The sequence below is a fragment of the Dipodomys spectabilis genome, unplaced genomic scaffold (genome assembly GCF_019054845.1).
Source record: "Dipodomys spectabilis isolate Male_0828 unplaced genomic scaffold, ASM1905484v1 ptg000576l, whole genome shotgun sequence".
Taxonomy (NCBI): domain Eukaryota; kingdom Metazoa; phylum Chordata; class Mammalia; order Rodentia; family Heteromyidae; genus Dipodomys; species Dipodomys spectabilis.
Genome location: NW_024871253.1, coordinates 1,155,920 through 1,172,639, shown reverse-complemented (window position 1 = coordinate 1,172,639; position 16,720 = coordinate 1,155,920). Strand labels below are relative to the sequence as shown.

At 50.2% G+C, this 16,720-nt stretch overlaps 2 protein-coding genes across 8 annotated transcripts; both read left to right on the top strand.

Moving 5' to 3' along the window:
• The first annotated feature begins 1,218 nt into the window (after positions 1–1,218).
• On the top strand, positions 1,219–11,699 carry Tnfsf12 (TNF superfamily member 12). 2 transcript variants are annotated; one of them, XM_042670751.1, is made up of 7 exons: positions 1,219–1,443; positions 1,587–1,634; positions 2,571–2,646; positions 3,394–3,447; positions 3,534–3,569; positions 11,123–11,247; positions 11,433–11,699. In XM_042670751.1, the coding sequence occupies exons 1-7, from the start codon at positions 1,285–1,287 to the stop codon at positions 11,682–11,684; spliced, it is 750 nt and encodes a 249-aa protein (XP_042526685.1). In that variant the 5' UTR covers positions 1,219–1,284; the 3' UTR covers positions 11,685–11,699. The 2 variants fall into 2 exon arrangements, with proteins under 2 accessions (XP_042526685.1, XP_042526684.1); XM_042670750.1 differs by having other exon boundaries at positions 1,584–1,634.
• A 1,118-nt stretch (positions 11,700–12,817) lies between these two features.
• Positions 12,818–15,962, top strand: LOC122100372 (tumor necrosis factor ligand superfamily member 13-like). Of its 6 annotated transcripts, XM_042670749.1 has the most exons (7): positions 12,818–13,138; positions 13,746–13,843; positions 14,205–14,289; positions 14,410–14,457; positions 14,618–14,736; positions 14,952–15,090; positions 15,823–15,962. In XM_042670749.1, exons 1-7 carry the CDS (start codon positions 13,123–13,125, stop codon positions 15,930–15,932), a joined length of 615 nt encoding a protein of 204 aa, XP_042526683.1. In that variant the 5' UTR covers positions 12,818–13,122; the 3' UTR covers positions 15,933–15,962. The 6 variants fall into 6 exon arrangements, with proteins under 6 accessions (XP_042526683.1, XP_042526680.1, XP_042526679.1 ...); XM_042670746.1 differs by lacking the exon at positions 12,818–13,138 and having other exon boundaries at positions 13,148–13,843; positions 14,211–14,289; XM_042670745.1 differs by lacking the exon at positions 12,818–13,138 and having other exon boundaries at positions 13,148–13,843; positions 14,208–14,289.
• The last annotated feature ends 758 nt before the right edge of the window (positions 15,963–16,720 follow it).

The following is a 16,720-nucleotide window of genomic DNA, read 5'->3' as shown; positions in this document are numbered from 1 at the left end:
TGCCTGAATTTAGGGTTTCACACTTGCTCAGCTTTCTTGCTCCCAGACAAGTGCTCTACTACTTCAGCCACCCCTCTAGCCTGCTTTGTGCTGGTTCGTCCTGCAGATTTTTCATCCTGCAGATTTTTCATCCTGGCTGGCTTTGAACTGCAATCCTCCAGATATCAGCTTCCTGTGTAGCTAGGATTACAGTCATGAATCACTGGTGCCCAAGGTAATTAGTTGTATTTATTTATTTATGCCACTCTGAGATTCAAACCTAAAGTCATGCATGCTAGACACTGAGCTACAGCCTAGATGCACACACACACACACACACACACACACACACACACACACACACACACACACCATAATTGGCCTTGCGATAGAATTGTTTTATAGTACTTTTCAACACCAATGTGCAGGAGTGAACAGTACAGCTTAAATGAAGCTTTGAGAAACTTGCTTGTTTACAGCACTGTTTTCCTGCCCCCCCCCCCCCCAAAAGACCCAGGATTTACCCAATTCATGTATGGGGTTGATCTCTACCTTGTACTCCATAGCCCCATGATAACAGAAATAGTACTGGGATTTCCAGAAACATCTTGTTCCACTTGTTCCGCTTGCCCTCTCTGGCTGCTGCGTGCAGACACTTAAACGACCTACCCAGAGCTAGACTGAAAAAGAGAAGAAAACACGGCCCAAGTGAATGGCTGTCTGCAGGCTTCACGTTACTCCTGGGATTGCCCTTGGGTGTCACTGATAAAATCCCACAGCGATCAGGGCGGATGATGCCCCAGACAGTGCTGGCTGAGGAAATGACAGCCCTGGCCGCACACTGTCTAGGGCTAGGCTCCTCTGATGTGGACAGGGCCAGCCCTGTAGGAGTTCCAGGGCCCGGCCCCTGGCTGGGGCCCCCGGCCTATTTCTGATCGCTCTCTCTCCAAGGCCTTGGAGTGTGTCACCGCTGTCCCAGAGTGGCCGCCCTGGCGCGTACATGCTCCCCGGCCCGGCCCGCGTGCACCGCCTGGGCACCGCCTGGGCACGGTGGGCCTCGGGCGCCGGGGTGGCTCGGGCGGGCCGGTGCGCTCTCCCTCTGTGCACTGGACTCCGCCGCCGAGGGCTGGAGTTTAATCACTCACAAACAGTGTCCGGCTTCCTGTCCTCATCCACCCCCACCCCCCGCCCCGTTTCCCTGGCCCCTCCCTCTCCCCAGCCCGCTCCGCCCGCCGGCTCCCCCTCCCCCCATCCCTCGGGTCCAGGGATGGGGGGGCGGTGAGGCAGGCACAGCCCCCCGCCCCCATGGCCGCCCGTCGGAGCCAGAGGCGGAGGGGGCGCCGGGGGGAGCCTGGCACCGCCCTGCTGGCCCCACTCGTGCTGGGCCTGGGCCTGGCGCTGGCCTGCCTTGGCCTCCTGCTGGCTATGGTCAGCCTGGGGAGCCGGGCATCGCTCTCAGGCCAGGTGAGGCCCTCAGCACACCCCTTCCCGGGCACATTTGGAGCAGCAGATGGGGGCCGGGTGGGCAGAGGGCCAGGGGACTGGCGGATGAGCAGAGGACAAGAAGTCAGGTGGAGGACAGGGTGACGCTGCCTTCTTCCCAGCAGGAGCCTTCCCAGGAGGAGCTGGTGGCTGAGGAAGATCTGGAGCCCCCGGTGAGTAGGTGTGGATGCCATGTGCCAGGTGTGGGTAGGGGAAAGCTGTGGCAGCGCTGGGGCCGCAGGGTGTGCTGGCTGCCTCCGCTGTATGCAGCAGCATGTGTGTGTGGCTGTGGGCTGTGTGTGCATGAAGTTTTGCACACTGGGGTGTGTGTTTCTGTGAGGGTAGAGGGTGCACCAGCATGCATGGCATGTGTGTGTGTGTGTGTGTGTGAGAGAGAGAGAGAGAGAGAGAGAGAGAGGGTGTGGAGGGGGGAGTTCCCGAGTTGTACCATCTGATAGGAAGCATTGATTGGCTGTGGGTGAAGTGGGGTTGCTAGGAACCTGCCACAAGGAGGTGGATGCTGTTGTGTGAGGGGTGTGTACCACTTGTGCATGCTGACTGTGGACAGGTGTGCAACACATCAGCAGAGTGCAGGGTCTATGCTGAAGAAGGATGGAGGCCTGGGAAGGTTTGACTGGTCTCCAGAACAGGCTGAAAACTAGGCCTACACACTTTATCTACACGCTTGATTGATCCGTCCCTTGGACTTTTTCTTTCTTTTCGTGTGTGTGTGTGTGTGTGTGTGTGTGTGTGTGTGTGTGTGTGTGTGTACACGAATACTGGGGCTTGAACTCAGATGCCTGTCCCTTAGCTTTTTTGCTCAAGGCTGGTACTCTACCACTTGAGCTACAGTTCTATTCCAACCTTTTGATGGTTATTCAGAAGTGAATTTGGAGGGTAATTGGAGTCTCCTAGACTTTCTGCTGGAGCTGTCTTTGAACTGAAATCCTTAGATCTCAGCCTTCTGAGTAGCTAGGATTACAGGCGTGAGCCACTAGCACCTGGTGTTCCCTTGGACTTTCGTGACTGGTGGCTCTTCTGACAGGCCCTGCTGGGCTCCGTCCTGTCTCTGAGAAGCCCTGGTTGAGTCCTGATCTTAATTCCCCTAGGAACTGAATTCCCAGACAGACACAAGCCAGGATGTCATGCCTTTCCTGAAACGTCTCGTCCGGCCCCGCCGAAGTGGTGAGCATGCCTCTCTCTCATCCTCAGGAGTGACAAGTGATCAGTCTTGCTGGTCACTTCATAAAAGCCCTCTGAAGTGGACAGAGTAAAAACCATTGTCTTCACACAGAAAGAGGCACAGAGTACGAAATGAGTCATGCAGCTAACCAGTTAAGACTGGAACCTGAGGATGATAACCCTCCCTTGAGAAGCTCCTTTTGTCACATGAAACTGCTTCCCACGGATCATCCCCCAAATGGGTTAGGATGACCTCTGGAGTCCTCATGAGGACAAAGTGGGGGAGTCAGAGGCCTGGGCCTCGGTAAGCAAAGACATTTATGACTGGCATGGTCATATGACCATGTATTCATGTTTGCATGAGTGGGACTATTTTGGCCTAAGCCTGTTATCTCTGTGCGATTTATTTATTTATTTGGTGTAGGTCCTGAGCTTTTTTTTTTCTTTTGCTCAGGGCTGGGACTCTACCACTTGAGCCACAGTACCGCTTTTGGCTTTTTGCTAGTTAATTGGAGATAAGAATCTAGGGCTAGCTTCAAACCATGTTCCTTAGATCTTAGCCTTCTGAGTAGATAGGATTGATTACAGGCTTGAGCCACCGGTACCAGCTAAGGGCTTGGCTTCTTAGCTAGGAGACTTGGGCGAAACTAAGGATGCCAGGCCAAAGACTGGTTCTTGCCCCCCCCCCCCCCCCCCCGCCTCCCCTTGGAAAGCTCTGTTCTACTCATCTGTCTTTCCTTGATTTTTCAGCCCCTAAAGGCCGGAAAATTCGGGCTCGCAGAGTGATTGCAGCCCACTACGAAGGTGGGTGATAGGTGAGCATGCGCAGAGGAGGGGTGGCACGGACGGGGGTGAGGCAGGTCTCCTTCATCCTTCCCTGTGTCTTACAGTTCATCCACAACCGGGACAAGATGGAGCACAGGCGGGTGAGACCCCATCTCTACCTCTGATATCTCCCGTGGCCCCCACAGCAGATTTCCCAATCCCCTCCCCTGCCTTCCACTGAGGAATCCCAGAAGGCAACTCCTAAAAGCCTCAGTGCCTCATTCGTTAAGTTCTCATCAAGCATGGGACCTTAGAAGACCCTTCCCTTCACAGCACCCAATCCAGTGACACACCACACCAGTGGCCCTAGCTTTCTCCTTCAGTGCTGTGTTCTCCAAGAAGCAGCCATGATTCCTTCCTTTTCTTTCCTGTCTGAACTCCATGTGTTTTCCTGCCCTGATCAATAATCCTCCAAACACATGTAGTCCTTGCTCAGCTTTTCCATTCCTACCCCATGACCTCTGAACTTCAAACCCAGCTCCGGCCCCATCCCCATTCCTCACTCCCCCCCCCCCCCCTCCACTCTGTCAGGCTTCTGCTGCTAAAGCCTCTACTTTATTATCCCATCATGCCTCTCTTTAGCCTCCAGCTGCTCTGGGGTCTGATCTCTACCCCACTTTCTGGCATCCACTTATGCATTGTCCATGCCTGTGGGGCTGACGAGCCTAGGTCCCAGTGTACCTTTTCTGGACTTTGAACGTATTAGTCCCTCCTCTGGAGTGCCCTTTCATTGTGAAAGCCAGGAACCAAGTCTTGAGAGTGGCTTGGTCTGGGATGTTAGCAGCAGATGGAGAGAAGTAGACGGGTTGATTGTGGCTTACTTGTGGGTTGGTTTTCAAGAACAAGAGAAAGAAGCTGGGTGCCAGTGGATCATGCCTGTAATTCTAGCTACTCAGGAGGCTGAGATCTGAGGATTGAGGTTCAAGGCCAGGCCAGGCAAAAAAGTCCATGAGACTCTTATCTCCAAGTAACTACCAGAAAACCAAAAGTGGTACTGTGGCTGAAGTGGTAGAGAGCTGGCCTTGAGCTAAAGAGCTCACAGATAGTGCCCAGGCCCAGAGTTTAAGCCCCATGACACACACACACACACACACACACACACACACACACACAAATGAATAAGAGAAAGAAAAGATTCACAATGTCATGTAATACAGACTTTTGTTTTTGTTTTTGGTTAGTTGTGAGGCTTGAACTCTGGGCTTGGGTGTTGTCCCTCAGCTCTTCAGCTCAAGGCCAGTGCTCTACCACTTGAGCCACAGCGCCACTTCCGGTTTTCTGGTGGTTTACTGGAGATAAGAGTCTCATGGCCTTTCCTGCCCGGGCTGGCTTTGAATTGTGATCCTCAGATCTCAGCCTCCTGAGTAACTAGGATTACAGGCATGAGCCACCGGTGCCCGGCTGATTTTTGGTTTTTTGTCGGTCACGGGGTTTGAACTCTGGGCTTTCAGCTCTTCAGCTCAAGGCTAGTGCTCTACCACTTGAGCCACAGCACCACTTTCAGTTTTCTGGTGGTTAATTGGAGATAAGAGGCTCATGATGGCCAGGTGCTGGTGGCTCACACCTGTAATCCTAGCTACTCAGGAGGCTGAGATCTGAGGATCACAGTTCAAAACCAGCCAGGGTAGGAAAGTCCATGAGACTCTCATTTACAATAAGCAGCAGAAAACTGGAAGTGACACTGTGGCTCAAGTGATAGAGTGCTTGACTTGAACTGAAAGAGCTAAGGGACAGAGCCCAGGGTGAGTTCAAGCCCCATGACCGGAAAAAAAAAAGTCGTGAACTTTCCTGTCTGTGCTGGCTTTGAACCCTGATCCTCAGATCTCAGCCTCTTGAGTAGCTAGGATTACAGGCGTGAGCCACCAGCACCTGGCAGGATCATAGTTTAAAGCTAGCTTTGGCAGGAAAACTCCGTAACTCTTACCTCCATTTAATCACTGCAGAGCCAGAAGTAGAGCTGTGATTCAAGTGGTGTCCGCCACAAAGCTAGAGCTCTCTCCAGCCTGAGTGAAAAATCTAATAGATAGTTTCCAGGCCCTGAGTTCAAGTCCCAATACTCTGTCTCTATCTGTCTGCCTGTCTGTCTTTCTATCTCTGTCTTCTGTTTCTACCTCTGTGTCTGTCTCTCTCTCTTTTCTTTCTCTCTCTCTCACATACACATACACAAACACACAAAAGACCACTTGTTTGGGTAGTTTTTCAGGCATTCCTTCACTCAGTGACTCAACACATGTGCATCAGGAACGTGCTGCTTGCCAGGGACCTAGGTATTCTCAGCAAATCACACCCAGACCTGGGCTCAGGAGTCACTGTGGAGGACAGAAAACAGTAGATACATGTGTAATTATTGTGTCATGCAACAAGAGCGATAATGAAGGGAGCCCAAGATGCATAGCACCACAAAGCATCTTACAGAGGAATTGGGGACTCCTTCCTAGGACAAGGAGGCCTCACTGGCCTTGCAGCCTGATAATCAGATGGACCAAGCATCGAGGACATTGCAAATAAAGGAACCATGTTTTGAAAGTTTGCTAAGAATCCAGGGGAGGCAAGAAGTTCTGCATGGTTGAAGCAGAAACTGCTAGAGGGAGGGGGAGGGGAAAGAGCTGGGGGCGGGGGAACACATGAAAAAACAGAAGCCAGAAGCCAAGTCAGAAATGGAATTTGAAATCATTCTTGAGTCATCAAAAAGTAATATGGGGCTGGGAAGGTGGCTCAGTGGTAGAGTGCTTGCCTTGCATGCATGAGGCCCTGGGTTCGATTCCTCAGCACCACATAAGCAGGAAAAAAAAAAAGCCGGAAGTGGTGCTATGGCTCAAGTGGTAGAGTGCTAGCCTTGAGCTGAAGAGCTGAGGGACAGTGTCTAGGCCCAGAGTTCAGGCCCCATGACAGACAAAAAAAAAAAAAAAGGCTCAAATCTGTAATCCTAGCTATTCAGGGGGCTGAGATCTGGAGAATAGTCATCCAGAACTAGCTCAGAAAAGTTTATGAAACTCTATCTCCAAAATAACTAGTAGAAAAAAGTGGCTGGAGGCATGGCTTAAGGGTTTAGAGTGCTAAGTACACAAGTAAACCAAGCAGGTACAAGCCCCTGAAATCCACTTTGGTACCAGCCAGCAAACACACACACACACACACACACACACACACACACACACACACACACACACACACACACACACACACACACACACACACACACACACACACACACACACAGAAAACAAAAAACTAGGCCAGGCAAGATGGCTCACACCTATAATCCTGTCTACTCTGAAGGCTGATGTCTGATGACTGAAATTCAAAAGCAGCCAAAGCAGGAAAGTCCATGAGATTCTTATCTCCAATTAACCTCCAAAAAAAACTGGAAGTGGAGCTGTGGCTTAAGTAGTAGAGTACTAGCTTTGATCAGATAAAGCTCGTGAATAGGCTCAGGCCCAGAGTTCAAGGCCTAGGATTGGTAATAAAACAAACAAACAAAACCTAGTGTGGCCCAATGCCCACGCCACATCTATAATCCTACTTACTCAAAGAAGTGGATATTGGCAATTGAAGTTCAGGACATTATCTTGCTGGTAGCTGGCGTAGTAGCACACACCTGCCTCCCAGCCATGTGGGAAGCTGAGATGGAGAAGATTCAAGTTACAGACCGGACAGGGCAAAAATATTCACAAGGCCCTTCTTTCAACAAAATAAACTGATTATGGTGGCACAGTCTGTCATCCCAGCTTGGTGGGAAATGTAAATAGAAGGATCCAGGTCTAGACTGGCCAGGGCAAAATGTAAGACCCTATCTTAAAAAATAACCAGAGCAAGGGCTGGGAAGGTGGCTCAGTGGTAGAGCGCTTGCCTTGCATGCATGAGGCCCTGGGTTTGATTCCTCAGCACCACATAAGCAGAAAAAAAAGGCCGGAAGTGGTGCTGTGGCTCAAGTGGTAGAGCGCTCGCCTTGAGCTGAAGAGCTGAGGGACAGTGCCCAGGCCCAGAGTTCAAGCCCCACAACCGCCAAAAATAATAAAATAACCAGAGCAGCAGGGCTGGGACGTTGGCTCAGTGATAGAGTGCTTGCCTCGCATGCATGAAGCCCTGGGTTCGATTCCTCAGCAACACATAAGCAGAAAAAAGCCGGAAGTGGTGCTGTGGCTCAAGCGGTCGGGCTCTAGCTTTGAGCTGAAGAGCTGAGGGACAGCGCCCACAACCAACAACAACAAAAAATAAATAAATAAAATAACTAAAGCAAAAAAGGGCTGAGACAGGACTCAGTGGCAAAGCTCTTCCCTAGCAAGCACAGTCTTGAGTTCAAATTCTGTCTGGGCACCATTTGCTTGCACCTATAATGTTAGCTACTTGGTAGGCTGAGATCCGAAGATCACGGTTCAATGCCAGGAAAAGTTTGTGAGGCTCTTATTTCCAAACCTACTCCCCCTCCCCTTTCCCCCTTCCCTGTGCCAAAAAAAAAGCTAGAAATGGAGCTGTGGCTCAGGTGGTAGAATGCTAGCCTTGAGCAAATGAAGCCCAGAGACAATGTCTAGGCCCTGAGTTCAAGTCCCATGACTGGCACACACACAAAAGAAAAATCACAGTACTGCAAAAAATAAATAAAAGCAGAGCTGGGCTCCTGCAATCCTAGTACTCAGGAGGCTGAAATTTGAGGATTACAGTTTGATTTTAATTTTTTTTTTTTTTTGGTGCCAGTCATGGGGTTTAAATTTAGGGCTTGGGCTGTCCCTGAACTTTTGTACTTAAGGCTAATGCTTGAGCCACAAGTCCACTTCTACCTTTTTTGGTAGTTAATTGGCAATAAGAATCTCACAGGCCTTCCTGCGTGGGTTGCCTTTGAGCCCCAATCCTGTCTCAGCCTCCTGAGTAACTAGGATTACAGGTGTGAGCCGCCGCACCTGGGTCCTTATTTTATTTATTTATTTACTTATTTATTTATTTTTTGGTGCTGATACTGGGGCTTGAACTCCGGACCTCATGATCGCTCTGACTTTTTAGTTCAAAGCTGGCATTCTATCACTTGAGCCACAGCTCTACTTTCAGATTTTTAGTAGTTAATTGGAGATAAGTCTCAGACTTTTCTGTCCAGGCTGGCTTTGAACCTCAATTCTCAGATCTCAGCCTTCTGAGTAACTAGAATTATAAACATGAGTCATCAGAACCCAGCCATCACAGTTATTTTTTATTTTTTTATTTTACCAGTCCTGGGGCTTGAACTCGGCCTGGGCACTGTCCCTGAGCTTCTTTTGCTTAGGCTAGCACTCTACCACTTGAGCTACAGCGCCACTTCCAGCCTTTTCTATTTATGTGGTACTGAGCAATCAAACCCAGGGCTTCATGCATAGTAGGCAAGCACTCTACTACTAAGGCACATTCCCAGCCCCATCACAGTGATTTTTTAAAAATTATTCTTTTTGTAATCTTTTACTTTTTATTGTTATTATGAAGGATATATAGAGGGTTACAGCTACATAAGTCAGGTAATGAGTACATTTCTTTTTTTTTTTTTTTCTTTTTGCTTATGTGGTGCTGAGGAATCGAACCCAGGGCCTCATGAATGCAAGGCAAGCACTCTACCACTGAGCCACCTTCCCAGCCCATCCATCACAGTGATTTTAAAACATTTTCTTCATCTCAAAAAGAAGTTATGAAGCTGGGCATGGCAGGAGTATATACCAGGAGACAGAAAGATCACAGGTTCAAGGCCAGTCTGGGTTGTATAGTGAAATTCTACCACCACCAACAAACAAATAAGAAAAAGAAGAAAGAAGTCTTGTACCTTTAAGCTTGTCACTTCCTAGTCCCATCATTTCCCATTCCTAAACTCCTGATAATCTACTTGCTGTTTCTATAGATTTGCCAATTCCAGATATTACCTTTAAATGTGGTGGCTTCTTTTACTTACCATAATGTTTTCCTGGTTAATCCGCATGGCACTATGCACCCGTACTTTATTCCTTTGTTTTTATTTTTGTTTTACTTATTTAATTTTTAAACTTTTTTTTTTTTTTTTTTTTGGTACTGGGATCGAACCCAGGACATTGCACTTGCTAGGCAAGTGCTTTGCCACTGAGCTACATCCCAGACCTTTATTTATTTATTTATTTATTTATTTATTTTGGGGGTCTGGTCATGGGGCCTGAACTCTGGGCCTGGGCGCTGTCCCTCAGCTCTTCAGCTCAAGGCTAACGCTCTACCACTTGAGCCACAGCACGACTTCCGGCTTTTTTCTTTATGCTTATGTGGTGCTGAGGAATCGAACCCAGGGCCTCATGCATGCAAGGCAAGCGCTCTACCACTGAGCCACCTTCCCAGCCTAGACCTTTATTTTTTTGTGCTGGTACAAAAGCTTGAACTTAGTCACTGGGCACTGTCCCTGAACTTTTTGTTTGAGGCTAGTGCTCTACCACTTTACGCCACATTCCACTTCTGGCTTTTTGATGGTTAATTGGAGATAAGAATCTCATAGACTTTCTTGCCTGGGGCAGGCTTTGAGCCATAATCCTCAGATCTCGGCTTCTTGGAGTAGCTAGGATTACAGGCATAAACTGTAGTACTCAGCCTTTGTTCCTTGACATAGCTGAATAATAGTCCATATTTTGTTTATTATCTGATAGACATTTGGATGTCATTTCATTATAATTTTTATGTGTGTGTGCCAGTTCTGGGCTTGAACTCAGGGCCTGGGCACTGTCCCTGAGCCTTTGTGGTCAAGGCTAGCGCTCTACCACTTGAGCTATAGCTTCATTCCCAGCTTCTTTGTATATTAATTAGAGGTAAGTCTCACAGACTTTCCTGCCTGGTCTTAATTTGAACCGTAAGCCTCAGATCTAAGCTGTTCTTTTTAATTCTAATGAATCAAATAATTAAAAAAAAAATTGGTTGTGGGGCTTGAACTCTAGGCCTGGGCCCTGTTTCTGAGCTCTTCAGCTTAAAGCTAGTGCTCTACCACTTGAGCCACAGTGTCACTTCCGGGTTTTCTGGTAGTTTATTGGAGATAAGAGCCTCACAGACTTTCCTGTCTGGGCTGGCTTTGAACCTCGATCCTCAGATCTGAGCCTCCTGAGTAGCTAGGATTACAGGCATGAGCCACTGGCGCCTGGCTTGAATCAAACAATATTAACATAAAACAGGGAAACAAGGTAGGTGTAGATGAAATAAAATGTGGAAGGCCCCACATTTCTCCTTCTATTTTATTTTATTTTATTGCCAGTCCTGGGGCTTGAACTTGGGGTCTGGGCACTGACCCTGAGTCTCTCTGTGCTCAAGGCTAGCAGTCTACCACTTGAGCCACAGCCCCACTTCCAGCTTTTTTCTGCTTATGTGGCTGAGGAATCGAACCCAGGGCTTCACGCATGCTAGGCAAGCACTCTACCACTAAGCCACATTCCCAACGTGCCCCACCTCCATTTCTCCTTCTATCCTATACTTTATTTTTTTTCCAGAAGCAACCATTGGTGATCATTTGTCCTGAACATTTCTGGTCATATATGTTAGATTTCTTCACCCAACGGGTTAATACACTGTGGGCTCCATAGGGCCTGGCTCTATCCCTCGGGGTAAGGTAGATCCTACGTTTATAAACTCAGTGAACGCTTGGGGAGTATGTGGGTCCTCTAAAGGTACTTTTCCTTATCTAAACATTCACATTCAGGTGTGGATGGGATAGTGAGTGGCTGGGAAGAAGCCAAAATCAACAGCTCCAGCCCTCTACGCTACAACCGCCAGAATGGGGAATTTACAGTTACCAGGGCTGGGCTCTACTACCTGTACTGTCAGGTAAGCCCCATCTGGCTCTATGGACCAAGCCATAACTGCAGGGAAAAGGGTTTGGTTTAGGGGAAGGAAAAAAGGAAAGGGATGAGCTAAAGGCTTGTTTGGGGTTTGTGAAGGAATGGAATCTGGGGTTCTCGGGACATTTACATTGACGGGCCTGTATTCTACCTGCCCTCCTCCCACCCCAGGTGCACTTTGATGAGGGGAAGGCTGTCTACCTGAAGCTGGACTTGCTGGTGGATGATGTGCTGACCCTTCGATGCCTGGAGGAGTTCTCAGCCACCGCAGCCAGTTCCCCGGGGCCCCAGCTGCGCCTCTGCCAGGTGTCTGGGCTGTTGCCTTTGAGGCTAGGATCCTCCCTGCGGATCCGCACTCTTCCCTGGGCCCATCTCAAGGCTGCCCCATTCCTCACCTATTTTGGACTTTTCCAAGTTCACTGAGGAGCCCTGGTTTCCCAGCAGACCTGCAAGGCTCCTCCTCACCTAGCTCTCTGCCCTGTCCTAAGCCACTCCTGAATGCACACCTGCCCCCTGACAGCTGCCAAGGCTTGTTCACGTGTTTCCTGGCCCACATATTCCTAATCTCATACAGTCCTCTTCTCCATCACTAGCTCCCAAAGTCTTGATCTTCCCCCCCCTTTTTCTTTTTCTTTCTCTTCTTTTTTCTTTCTCTCTCTTTCTTTTTTCTTTTTTGCCAGTTGGGGCTTGAACTCAGAGCCTGAGCACTGTCCCTGTGCTTCTTTTGCTCAAGGCTAGCACTCTACCACTTAAGACACAACGCCACTTCTGGCTTTTTTTTTTTTTTTTCTGTGTATGTGGTACTGAGGAATCGAACCCAGGGCTTCATGCATGCTAGGCAAGCACTCTACCACTAAGCCACATTCCCAGCCCAAGCCTTGATCTTTCCATGCCTCCATTTATCCCTTGACTCTACCTGGCCCCCAACTCCCCAGGATACTGTCTACTGACCCTGTGGGGGCAAGGATGGGTCCAAGAAGACTCATCCAGTCCTTCAGGTACTAAGAGGGGCTGGACCTGGTGGCAGGAAAGCCAAAGAGCCTGGGACTTGGCCAGAAGTGCCCAAAGGGGAGGGGGGCGGGTAAGAGCCCGAGACAAGCTCCTCCCTTGATCATTTCCTGTGGATTTTGAAAACAGATATTATTTTTTATTATTATTGTGACAAAATGTTGAGAAGTGGATATTAAAGAGGATAACTAATGTTTGTTTTTTTCTCTTTATTGGGGACCAGGGTCATGGGAATGGGGTCTGGGCATTGAGAAACACAGAGCTGCTTGCCTTCAAGCAGAGCAGAAAGGCACCCTGCTTAGGAGCAAAGCCAGTCTCCATTGGCTCAAGGTACTGCAGAAGCAGTAGCCTCATTTCCCTAGGAGGCGGACTTCCTCCTGCTGGGGGAATCCCTAGCTGGGAGGAGCCAGCTGGCCCTTCCTCTTGGCACCTGGGGACTTTCAGCAGGTGCTGGCACAGGACCTGGCTGTGAGATGGGGTGGGAGCTGGCTTGGAAGGGGGTTCAGTGTCAGTATATTGGATATTGGGGCCTAGGCACATGGGGCCCTTGGGCTTTTGGGTCCTGGGGAGGTGTCCTGTAATAGTTGGAGGGGTTTGGGACTGCTTTTCTGTCTCTTTGTCCAAAGCCTTATGTAAGAGCTTTTCTTGAGAAACAGGAAGTCCTGCTTGCCAAGTTCAGCATAGGGAGTAGTGCAGGCCTCATTCCAACACGCCCAGTCGGGCCTTAACCCCAGCACCCGTCCAGTTTCTTGTCTTTGGGTCTTCTCCCTACCGACCCTTATGATCCTTTTTACCCCCCGCTTTAACTCCACATTCAAGTCACAATAAGAAAACTTCCTCAGAGCCCTTGCCCATGTCCAAACCCCAAGGTCTCTACCCTCACCTCCCCCCACACCCAACCAACCCTCAACGCTGCTCAGCTTTGCCTCCATCCCTGCTCCTGGCACCATGCCCCATAGCCAGTCAACCTTCCCTCCCTCAACTCTGGGGCCGCCCCTGGGTCCCTGAGCTCTGGCCGCTCTTCCTGGGTGTCACTGGCTGCCCAGTCCTTCTTAGAAAGAATGGCACCAAATTCTCCTGAGACTGGGGACTCCCGATGACACTAGTCTGACAACGGAGTGCCAGGAGCACCGATAGTTCCCCCAGCTTGCTTTTTTCTTTCCTCCATCTTTTTCTTTTTCTTTTTTTAATTCTCAATTTTTTTTTAATTTCTCCCTTGCGTCATACTACCTTCCCTTCCGCACTACTGCCTGTACCCCCGCTCCTTATCACCTCCTTCCCACCCCATTTCAGAGGCCCCAGCTGTTCTTAGGCTTATGATAGCCACATCTCCTTTCTTGCTAGCCCCCAAAGCACCCCCGAGCCACATGGGTGGTCCAGCCCGAGAGCCGGCACTCTCCGTTGCTCTCTGGTTGAGTTGGGGGGCAACTCTGGGGGTGGTAGCCTGTGCCATTGCTTTGCTGACCCAACAAACAGAGCTGCAACACCTAAGGAGGGAGGTGAGCCGGCTACAGAGAAGCAGAGGGCCCTCCCAGAAGGGGGAAGAGTATTTCTGGCATAGCCTCCAGGAACAGGTAAGTGAAGGGAGACAGGGATAGGGGTGGAAGAGGATGAAAGGTGGGCCGGGGAGGGGGGGAGAAGGGGGAGGGGAAGGGGAGGGGAGTCTCTGGCCTCTTTAGGTCTGACCTTCCAGTCTGCAAAATTTCAAGTTGTGTGCAAGCAGAGGTCTGGGTTGGGAAGTCAAGGGAGTGGCCATTCCGGGAAGAGAAATTGTTAAAGATTAATGCTTCTTGTACCTAACAGACCCTGGAGGGCAGCCAGCATCAAGATACAGGGGACTGGGAAAAGCATATAAGATACCTGAGGTGTTCCTAGTGGTAGGGAGGGCTTTCTGGGACCCTTGAACCTTTGTGTTCACTCTGACCCTCTTGTTAGAAGCAGAGCCCTGATGCCCTGGAAGCCTGGGAGGATGGGTGGCGATCTCGGAGAAGGAGAGCAGTATTCACCCATAATCGGAAAAGTGAGCCTTGGAAGGGCAGTAGGGGGGATTGCTAGCTTGAGCCATGGTGAGGGTGGAGAGGGGACACCAGGGCACCCGGAGCAGGTGGACACTGCTGAGACTTCCCCCTTCTCTCCTCAGAGAAGCACTCAGTTCTGCACCTTGTTCCCATTAACATCACCTCCAAGGGTGAGCAATATTTTAAATAATGGCATTGGGGAGGGGCACAAAGTAGGAATTCTGGGGCTGGCAGGTGGGCCCAGGAGACTATCACAAGTGGAAAGGGGAGAGCTGGCTCAGTGTCGGCGAGTGCAAAGAAATCCTGACCAGCCGCCCTCCTCCCCTCCAGAGGACTCTGATGTGACCGAGGTGATGTGGCAACCAGCTCTTTGGCGTGGGAGAGGCCTGGAGGCCCAAGGACATGTTGTCCGAGTGTGGGAAGCTGGAATTTATCTGCTGTATAGCCAGGTAACTCCAGACATACCCTGAGCCTCACCACAGGAGCTTGGAGGCTGACTTTGTGCTCTTCTCCCAAAGCCTGTATGCCCATACTTAGGATTACCAATCTCTCTGTCCATACAAGACCCTTGTTCATTCTCTGGCTCTTATGTCAGGACTCCCAAGGCCTCCCAGAATTGAGCCATACCAACTGGGCTTGCTTTAACATCTCCCTTTCTTGCCAGGTCCTGTTTCATGATGTGACCTTCACCATGGGTCAGGTGGTATCCCTGGAAGGCCAGGGAAGGCAAGAGATTCTTTTCCGATGCATACACAGTATGCCCTCTGACCCTGACCGGGCCTATAATAGCTGCTTCAGCTCTGGTGAGGGCCGTTTGGGCAGTGGAAGAGTGGATATGAGCCAAGGACATGGCTTACTTGGGGTAGTGGCATGGGGAGGTGTAGTAGGGGCTGGAGTCTGGTTCAGAAGCACATGGCAAGAAGAGACAAAACGCCTAGGTCTTTATGGGAAATAGAATAGTCAAGCTCTAACAGGCAGGGGAAAACTAGAGTATGTGGATAGCTATGATTCACTTAACATCTCTTAGCTTAGAAAAGATTAATTAGACTTTGCCAGAGAACCACGCAGACATCCAGGTACAGAGAACAAAGAAAGGTTTATTGCCGGGAAAGAGGGGCTGGCGAGACTCCTTCTCACAAAGGAGGAATGAGAAGAAGTACCAGCTATTGTCTGGGGTGACCTATATAATCTAGGAGGCTTAGGGGGGGCTGAAAAAGGGGAAGACCCTGGTGTGGATGTGTGGGCCAGGGGCTTCATCATGGTGGACTAGGATTTAAGGCTGCTGTTGAAATAGTCGATAAAGGGTCCTGCAACTGCCCAGACCTGAAGGTCACTTCTAAGGGGCTCTTGTTGCCATCCCAAGGTAAGTGCTATCCCAAGGTAAAGGGGGCTGGAAGTTGATTATTTACTGCTTTTACCATATGGGCCTAGTGTTGCCTAGGAAGGGAGCATGCTAAGCTGTGGAGAAGGGAAGGAGTGGACTGAACTATGGGAAGGGACTCATTTTGCTAACAACATCCGTATTCTTTTCTCAGGTGTCTTCCATTTACACCAAGGGGATATTGTCAATGTCAGAATTCCTCGGGCAAAGGCCAAACTTAGCCTCTCTCCACATGGAACCTTTCTAGGGTTTGTGAGACTGTGACTGTGTTAATAAAAGGTGGTTGTGAACTGAGACCAGTGTGGGCACCTCTTTGTGGGTAGACACTGAAGACAGCCAAGAACTGCCTAGACAAAGCACAAGGAACGTGTAGAAACAAAGCCTCTATTTAGGTTTGACTTCATCATTGTGCTCCCTTTTTCTTTCCCACTCTCGCCGTTTGACTGCATAGGTATGAAAGAGATAGAAGATCTTTTTTTCTTTTTTGATTTCCTATCCAGCCCTCAATTCTTGTGTGTCCAGGGGGAGGGGCTGGCGCCCGACCCGTGCCAGGCATTGTCCGGGCCGGGTGGCTCCGCTGGAATGCATCCAGGGCCGCACCGCCATCTAGCGGCAGAGGGGAGGAAATGCCTCCACTTCGCCACACAAGTCCCCAAAGTCTCCCCCCAACTCCCTAAACCACACCTCTCTCCAAGTAGTGTCGGCTTCTTCGCCCCACAAGAAGCCTCAGCCTCACTGAGCCTCTTCAGCTATGGGGGGGGTCCAGTTCCGGTCCCTATCTCCGGAGACCTATCTGTTAAGCATTCGTGTGCAAGGGGTGCCACACGAAGGCGGAACTTCGGTTCCAGTCCCTCCGGGCTGGGACACGACCTGGCCTCGGAGAAATCCTCTCCGGACTGACTGAAACACCTCCCCCAGCGCCCCGCCCCAGGCGCACAGCGCCGCCCCACCGAACCCGGGTATTGGGGCTTCCAGCTCTGCCTCACGAGAGCGGAAGACGACAGAGCTGCGCCCGCAGGGCGTGAGGCGACACGGAACGCGCAGGCGCAAAG

Excerpts from the sequence above, each read along its gene's own strand:
- Tnfsf12 (XM_042670750.1), top strand. The coding sequence starts at position 1,285 with ATGGCCGCCCGTCGGAGCCAGAGGCGGAGGGGGCGCCGGGGGGAGCCT. Across the intron at positions 2,647-3,393 it reads CGTCCGGCCCCGCCGAAGTG|CCCCTAAAGGCCGGAAAATT; the intron begins GTGAGCATGCCT and ends TTGATTTTTCAG. Across the intron at positions 11,248-11,432 it reads TCTACTACCTGTACTGTCAG|GTGCACTTTGATGAGGGGAA; the intron begins GTAAGCCCCATC and ends CTCCCACCCCAG.
- LOC122100372 (XM_042670744.1), top strand. The coding sequence starts at position 13,586 with ATGATAGCCACATCTCCTTTCTTGCTAGCCCCCAAAGCACCCCCGAGC. Across the intron at positions 13,844-14,204 it reads GGCATAGCCTCCAGGAACAG|AAGCAGAGCCCTGATGCCCT; the intron begins GTAAGTGAAGGG and ends CCCTCTTGTTAG. Across the intron at positions 14,458-14,617 it reads CATTAACATCACCTCCAAGG|AGGACTCTGATGTGACCGAG; the intron begins GTGAGCAATATT and ends CCTCCCCTCCAG.